At 37.7% G+C, this 8867-nt stretch overlaps 1 protein-coding gene across 1 annotated transcript in view; it reads left to right on the top strand.

Annotated features, from left to right (window-relative positions):
* Window positions 1-6013, top strand: part of Abhd3 (abhydrolase domain containing 3, phospholipase) — a 61915-nt gene extending 55902 nt beyond the window's left edge. The window contains exon 9 of the mRNA XM_050148841.1: window positions 5514-6013. Coding sequence (XP_050004798.1) covers window positions 5514-5617 — 104 coding nt within the window. The 3' untranslated portion in view covers window positions 5618-6013. The remainder of the gene's footprint in view (window positions 1-5513) is intronic.
* Window positions 6014-8867: the final 2854 nt, after the last annotated feature.

Here is an 8867-nt window from a genome sequence, read left to right as displayed (position 1 = left end):
GCTTAGAACATAGGTGGGTGGAATAAACAGAATAGGATGCTGGGCGGAAGAGGAAGTGAGGTCAGACTCTGCTCTGCTCCCGGAGAGACCCAACAGCTCTGCTCTCTGGAGCAGAGACACCAGGATGGATGGAGGCTAGACTCTTCCCGGTAAGCGCACCTTGGGGTGCTTACACACACATTAGAAATGGGCTAGTCCAGGTGCGAGAATTAGCCTGTAAGGGCTAGAGTTCATGGGCCAAGCAGTTCTTAAGTGAATACAGTTTATGTGTTGTTATTTCGGGCATAAGCTAGCGAAGCGGCCGGGGTGTTGGGGACGCAGCCCCGCCGCTCTTATTTCAACATAGCACTATCAGCATCATGACATCATATCAACCAGGTAGAGTTGTTGTTGTGAAGCCCCATCTTCTTCCTGGAAACTTCAAAGATTACTTCAGGAAAATTTAAGGTTCATTGTGTAAAACTTAAATATTATTCATATAGACATGCATTCAATGAAAAGTATGATAGAGACAAAAATATTTATGCGGAAAAAGTAAAATCTTTCCTAAATTCTGTCTTCTTTCTATCCCATACCATATGGCTCCTGATATGAGACAGAAACTCTGAATTTTTCTTTTAACAACATGCTTGGATTTAGAGAAGGATAATCATTGTCTAACTCCAAAGCTAGGTTTAGTGTGTGTGTGTGTGTGTTTTCAGGTAAAGAAATTTTACCCCACAGATGATATGTCACCATAAGTCATATTTCTTTTGCTTGGTGATTCTTTCTGGATAGTTATCTTTTCTTCTTTAGGTATCTAGTTGTCCAAGGTCTCTCAATTTTTTGAAGACAGGTATTTTCCTACAAAGACAAGAACAGAACCCTGCCCCAACCCTTATGAAGTTTCCTTACCACCTGTATGATTGTCACCTCTGTGGATGAGCTGACATTTCTCTTTCTCAAAAGGTTTCTCTTTTTTAAATTGAATCTTTATTAGTTTTGATGGTATCCATAGCTTTTCTTCTTCTGTAGAAACAAGAGTGAAACTCCTTCCCCAATGTAGCACATCTCCTGGTTTCCATTCTGAGGTCAACACATCCTTGAAATATACTAGCTGATTTAATTCAGACATTTCTTCTATTATCCAATGACTCTCTGCTGCCATTGTTTCTTTATCATTAGCATTAAGAATATTCAACATTAATAAAGCATTATACAATCTATTTCTGGGCGGTATTTTCCATCCCTTTCTGTTTGTTTAACATATCACTTATAGTTCGATTTGTTTTTTTCTATAATTGCCTGACCTGTATGATTGTTTGGTATACCTGTAATATGCTTTATATTCTAATAAGCAAAACCCTGTTTCATTTTCTTAGAGACATATGCTGGAACATTATTTGTCTTTATTTGTGCAGATGCAACCATGATGTGCATAACTTCTAATAAATGTGTTATTACTGAATCAGCCTTTTCTGAGCTCAAAGCAATTGCCCATTGAATATCTGAATAGGTGTCAATGTTGTGGTGTACATATTTAATTTCCTGATTTATTTGCATCAGTATAGAATGTATAGGCTCCAGTTGTTGGTGTGTCACATACAATGCAGGAAAGGATCCAAGTAGTTCTCTATCGCTAATTAATCAATTCTATCGCTTTGGAGATAATTGCTATTAAATCTCTCCTTAAAAATTAGCACAAGCTCTTTGCTGGGGTTCATTGTCCATAATTTTTAAATTCATCAGTAAAAGGCACTATATCTCTGCTGGGTCTATTTCTGCTAATTGACAAAGTCTCAATTTTCCTTTTATAATTAATTCAGAGACCTTTTCAACATAAGTTTTTTAATTTTTTACTCTGTTTATGTGGTAAAATGATCCATTCTAGAGCCGGGCGGTGGTGGCGCACACCTTTAATCCCAGCACTCAGGAGGCAGAGGCAGGTGGATCTTTGTGAGTTTGAGACCAGCCTAGTCTACAGGAGCTAGTTCCAGGACAGGCTCCAAAGCTACAGAGAAACCCTGTCTCGAAAAAACAAAAAAAAAAAAAAAAAAAAAGATCCATTCTAACATAATATCTTCCTTCTGCATTAAAATTTCTGTAGGGGAAATTCTGGAGGGCAATCTGAGTTAGAATGCAGTTAAGATTTGGATTGACCTGATCCACATGTGCCTTCTGTAATTTCTCGTCAATCAAAGTTAATTCTTTCTCAGTTTCAACTGTTAATTCCATGGGACTATTTAAGTCTTTGTCACCATTTAAGGTTTTGTTTAAATGAATTATTAGATCAGGTGTTATCCCAATAGCAGGTCATAGATTGGAAATGTCTCTTAACAATCTTTGAAAGTCATTAAGAGTCTGCAATTGGTATCTTCTAATTTGTGCCTTTTGTTTTCTAATTTTCTATAAATCTATTTTATAACCTAAGTAATTGATATAATCTCTTATTTGTATTTTTTAGGAGAAATTTGTAATCCCCATTTGGCAAAACTTTATTATTATTATTATTATTATTTATTTATCTATTAAAGATTTCTGTCTCCTCCCCATCACCGCCTCCCACTTCACTCCCCTCCCCCAATCAACTCCCCCTCTCTCATCAGCCCGAAGAGCAGTCAGGGTTCCCTGCCCTGTGGGAAGTCCAAGGACCTCCCTCCTCCTTCCAGGTCTAGTAAGGTGAACATCTAAACAGCTAGGTTCCCACACAGCTAGTACGTGCAGTAGGATCAAAACCCAGTTTGGCAAAACTTTTTTTTTTACTTCTTCAAACATTCTTTCTAATGTTTGAATCAGATAGCAAAATGTCATCCATATATTATAGACTTAGGAATTGCTTACATATTATTTCCAATGTCTGACTTAAAAAATATTGGCACAGGGTGGGGCTATTGAGCATTCCCTGTGGGAAGATAGTCCATTGATATCTCCTAGTAGGCTGAAAATTATTATAAGTAGGTATTGTGAAGGCAGATTTTTCTCTGTCCTTTTCTTGTACAGGTATAGTGAAGAAACAATCTTTGAAATAAATAACTATAAGAGGCCATCCTTAGGCAATAAGGAAGGAAAAGGAATTCCAAGATTTACTGTTATATTAGCCACATATGGCCTCAGTGTTCCTCTCTGTTCTTCTGGCCCTATGCATTCAACCCATCTCATACTTTGTTTTACTTTGGATAGGATTCCAATTCCTAGGAATTGAACAGCTGCCTCTTGAAGAGGCCAATTCAGATGACAAGATTCTGGAGTAATTACAGTTCCATCCATACCCATGTCCAGTAATTCTTCAATTTTAATGTTATTTGTTTGCACTATCAACTTTGGTCTTTGATCATTTATAGAAGTCTGGCAAAATATAAGTTTCCTATTTCCTACTGGAATTTTTGATTCATCATCCATGTTTATTCCATTATTTAGAACAGCATGGTTTTTTACAGCAGGCAATAGATTTTTAAATTTTTCTAGGGAGACATGTCCTCCACAGTGACTGGGAATGACTGAACTACGTTTTTCCTGAGGGTCTGGGAGAGGCCCTCCAAGAAGTTTCTTAATGGTAATGGGTTGCCTTGTTTGTCTTTTGTTGATCTGCATTTATGAGTCCATTGTCAGCCTTTTCCACATCTTCTACATAATCCAAGAGATTGAGACCTCCTATATTTGTCATTCCTAGAGGTGACATTATTTCTAGAAATGCCTTGTCTACAATCCTTTCTCAGAAGTCCTATTCTACCACAATTAAACATTTGGCATTTTGATATCTCCTTCTATCTTTGGAAATTATTTCTCCTACATAATCTCTGTATTATAGTCAAATGTCTCAACATTCATTGTATGCAGGATACATTTATCCATTGTTGCTGATCTAACATTTATAGGCCCAAGTATCTTTTTGCATTCTAAGCTGGCATTTTCAAAAGCCAGAAATTCAACAAGCACTTGCTACCTTTGGGATCTGTTACTCTATTTGTACAGCCTTAGTTTATCTTTGTAAAAAGTCACTAAAGGGTTCATGTTGGCATTATTTAACTTAATATATGATTCAATTCTTTTTCCTAGTTCTTAAATCTTGTCCAAAGCATTTAAGGCTACTGAATAGCATAGGAACAACATGTTTTCATCATAAAGACTTTGATTCTGTAGATCAGCATAACAGCCCTCACCAAGAATTTGATCTTGGGAAGCCTCAAATCCTTTTGTTTTTCCTGTTGTTTTTATATTTTAGCCTCCTCTCACTAGAAGCACTTCCGTTGTAATTGCAGTCCATCTTCATTGATCACTGAGAATATTGTAGCCAATCATGTGGGGTTGCCTTATTTCTGGAAGCCCATCTCCATCTCCCTAACAAGTGGTGAATGCAAACCATAAGATACTACTGCTTGCTTAATTTCTTTTAGATCATTCATACATATAGGTTTCCATTTACATCCTTTGAATCTTTTTGGGTATTTAGTATCTGATCGTTTGTCAGAGGTTTTTACAGAGTATGTAGCTAAAAACTCTTGGTACATCATCTCTGACTCTGGCAAGTACTGTCAAAGTATAGAGAGAGATTTCATTGTATGGGCTGCTAAGCTAAACCAACATATATTTTAAAGGTATTTTGACTTCAAAATTTGGGTCTAAGGATATGTTGCTTTGGAAAAGAGATTCTGCTTTTGTTTCCACAGAGGATGAAAACCTATTGTAATTGGAGCGGCGGGGCTGCGTCCCCAGCACCCCGCCGCCCACATGGCTAGCTTTACCCAAAATAATTACACGGAAACTGTATTCTTTTAAACACTGCCTGACCCATTAGTTCCAGCCTCTTATTGGCTAGCTCTTACATATTGATCTAACCCATTTCTAATATTCTGTGTAGCACCACGAGCTGGCTTACCAGGAAAGATCTTAACCTGCATCTGTCTGGAGTGGGAGAATCATGGCGACTGACTGACTTGGCTTCTTTCTCCCAGCATTCTGTTCTGTTTACCCTGCCTACCTAATTTTTTGTCCTATTAAAGGGCCAAGGCAGTCTCTTTATTTAACCAATGAAATTAACACAAAACAGAAGACTCTCCCCCATCAAAAACCTATGAATTCCTTCCAGACTAATGCAGTTTGGTGGACCAAGATCCCCTGAAAGGTCTCTGTGAAACCCCCCAAAAAACTTTGCCTAACAAAAAGCAGGAAGCAGTTCGGAGAGAACTTCACCCAAATTCCCAAATATTGTTTATAACTGTTTGTTCACATTTAAAGGGGGTATGCTATAGAAATTAATTCTTTGCATTGGTATGGATCTTGGTTTATTGATATAAATATCAAGTCAATTTTGTTATATGTGTATTTGTGTTCTTGATTAAGATATTGTGTTTGTGTAGCTCATTTAAAATGTAATTTATAGATAAAAATACAGATTAATAAATAGTCTTATATAATAGTCAAGCTTGTAGTCATATTAGTTAGGCTTTCTAGATGTACAGAAATATAATTCAGATGGATAGGTATTCTTTAAACCTTTTGAAGACTAACAGAATATGGCATTTAATTGTTTTAAGAACTTAGGACTTTTCATGACAATGAGACACATCTGCTCCTGGCAGCACCAGTCTACTTCAAGAGGATGATGAGCATCCAAGAGGCTCCTTGTGGAGTTGGTTAGCCATTTGGGTAAGAAACTGCTCTTTCCTGGACTGCTTGATGGTATGCTGTGTGAACTGGACATGCAGGACCCACAGAAAAATGACTGCTGAATTTGCCTAAAGAAGATGAGATGATCCTTCAGGGTTCCTGCTTCATGAATGAATCTGCCAGACCTTCTGAAGGGTACAGAAGGAAGTGACTGACAAACTACCACTAGAGGCAAAACAGTCTTTGAAATTTTCTGCCTTGTGAAAAAGTCTGCCAGATACTATGGGCCTGTAGGCTGAAGATGGAAACCCCAATGTTACAGACCTTTGGGTGACTGTCCAGGAGCAAGATGTTTAGCGTTTTGGAAGTTGCTTACAATGTGCTTCCTGTTTATTAGGTAATATTTTATCCTTCTGGGGTCTTTGATGGGATTGAAGAATAGATAGGTTTAATTATAGTTTCCTTAGTTATAATAAAAGATAAAATATAAATATTGTAACTGTAATTCCTGCTTGATACCTGCTTTGTCATATGTAATTTTACTATGCTAAACTTAAAACATTTCTTTTAATTTAGACAGAAAAGGGGAGGTGATATGGGATTCCCCTCTGTATGCTGTTTTCTTACTATTTCTTACTATTGGTTAATGAATAAAGCTGCTTTGGCTATGGCAGGGCAGAATAGAGCAAGGCAGGAGGAGTTCCAAGCAGAGATAGAGGAGAAAAGAAGGCAGAGTCAGGGATATGCCATGTAGCCACCGAAGGAGAAAGACACCAACCCACCCACCCACCAGAACCTTACCAGTAATCCACAGGCTCATGGTAAAATACAAAATAAAAGGAATGGGTTAATTTAAGATGTAAGAATTAGTTAATAAGAAACCTAAGCTATTGGCCAAGAAGTGTTGTAATTAATATAGTTTTTAATGTGATTATTTTGGGTCTGGGAAGCCGGGAAATGAATGAGCAGTCTCCTACTACAGCTGTCTGGTTTTTTGTTCGTTTTCTTTTTTTTTTTTCAAGACAGGTTTCTCTGTGTAGTTTTGACTGTCCTGGAATGCACTCTATAGACCAGGTTGGCCTTGAACTCACAGAGATCCCCCTGCCTCTGCTTCCCAAGTGCTGGGATTAAAGGTGTGGGCCATCTGTTTTTCTTAACTGTGTTATAAAGTTAGGAATTATTCAATTGCCATTTGATCTAGTCCCAATAGCAAACCTTAGAGGCTCTTTTTTTTTTTGGCTCTATCTTTAAACTCAAACATAGAGATACTTTAAATACTTTTATGCTTTCCAAAATACAGAGACAGGACAGGAAAGGATTCTGCAATAATAATAATAATTAAAATTATTTATCTTTATATCCCAGGACTCAGGAGGCAGAGGCAGTAGATCTCTGAGTTCTAGGCCATCCTGCTCTATATAGTAAGTTCTAGGACAACCAGCACTATGTAGAGAAACCATGTCTCAAAAAAGAATTATTTACCTCTTTGCAAAGTATACACAAAGTATATACATATGTAAGTGTCCTAAATAAAGTTGGTACCAGGAGAAAGATAGTGCTGTGAAAGACCAGACTGTGCTGTTTTCAGAAGAATTTGGAAGACTTTGTGTTTGTGTATGTATGTATGTGTATAATAATTAAAATTATTTACCTCTTTGCAAAGTACATATTTATGTGTGTGTATATATACACGCAATATATATACACATATATGTATATACAAACATTTATATACTGTTACTTTTAATTTGTGCTCTGGATTTTTTTTTAAACACAGTCTCATACATCCCAGGCTGGCCTCCAACTTTACATGTAGCTGTGAATGACATGACCTTGACTCTTGATGTTTCTACCTCATCTCTGAAAGACCTAACTCTGAATATATGTGTGCCTGTACATTTTTAAGATCTATGTTATTTTACATAGATGTGTGTGGATGTGTACATGTGTATATGGTGTCGTCTGAGTCCAGAAACTGGAGTTAGGAAAAGTTTCAACACTTGTCAGCCACCTGACATAGATGTTAGGAGTTGATTTGAGGTCTCCTGCAAGAGGAGTATACACTCCTAACCAGTGGGAATGTATTTGTAGTGAAATATAATTACATGTTATACATTATATATGTGTGGGTTATGGAACATAAAATATAGCAGTTAAGAAAGACTTGTCTTCATTTTCAGTGAGTACCATAACTTAGCTAATCACTAAACAGATTGTGTAATTTTACTTTCTACTGAGTATAGCCCCTTCCAAGAGTTAAACACTGGTATCTTATTTGTGAAATAAGAATGACCCCTATGGGTTCATATATTTGAATAGTTGGTCCCTAGTTGATAGAACTGTTTAAGAAGAATTAAGAGGTATTACCTTGTTGGAGCTGACATGTCAGTGGACGAAGGCTTTTCAAAATCCCAACCATCCCCAGCGCTGTTCCCTCTGCCTCACAGTCGTGTCTCAAGATGAATATTGCTCTAGCACCATGCCTGCCTCTGCCCCCATACTCACCTCATGATGATGGTCATGTGTTGGAGAATATTATTTCAGGTGTGTTACTTTTGTTTATGCTTTGTTTAGTGATGCAAAAATGTGATGGATTAAATAAAATTCACCTGTGGTCAGGAGATTGCATCAGCAGCTAACTGATCAGAAGTTGCAGGGAGGAACCACATGGAGAATTTAAGGAGGGACAAGGGGAAGCAGAACTTCTTAGGAGGTGAGCTAGGTGAGCTGCTTGCTCTTCGGCCTCTCTGGGGAGCAGAATTCCACCTCAACTTTTGAATCTTGAGTTCTTTAGTGGGACAGAGATTTAGATAAGTTCCCGTTGTAACTTTGGAAGAGTCAGTGCCTGAGGAAATGAGTTTTCCTCAGACAGCAGCTCTTGCGGCCAAACAGCTGCTGGTGGCAGTGGAGTTGCAGTTGCTGACTAGGACAGCCGTAGTTTAAAAGGAAGAACAATTAAAACAGAAAACAGGGGCTGGAGAGATGGCTCAGAGGTTAAGAGCATTGCCTGCTCTTCCAAAGGTCCTGAGTTCAATTCCCAGCAACCACATGGTGGCTCACAGCCATCTGTAATGGGGTCTGGTGCCCTCTTCTGGCCTGCAGGCATAAACACAGACGGAATATTGTATACATAATAAATAAATAAATAAATAAATATTAAAAAAAAAACAGAAAACAGTCATGGACTCATCCTTCCTCTGGTGTAATCCCCAAATAAACTCTTGCTTCTGTGAATAGCCTTGATCATGGTTTCATAACAGCAGTAGAAAAGCGACTAAGAA

This window comes from Alexandromys fortis, unplaced genomic scaffold (genome assembly GCF_014885135.2).
Source record: "Alexandromys fortis isolate MF-2015 unplaced genomic scaffold, M_Fortis_MF-2015_v1.1 scaffold_4, whole genome shotgun sequence".
NCBI lineage: Eukaryota > Metazoa > Chordata > Mammalia > Rodentia > Cricetidae > Alexandromys > Alexandromys fortis.
The sequence above is the reverse complement of the archived record's forward strand: the minus strand, read 5'-3'. Positions and strand labels throughout refer to the sequence as shown.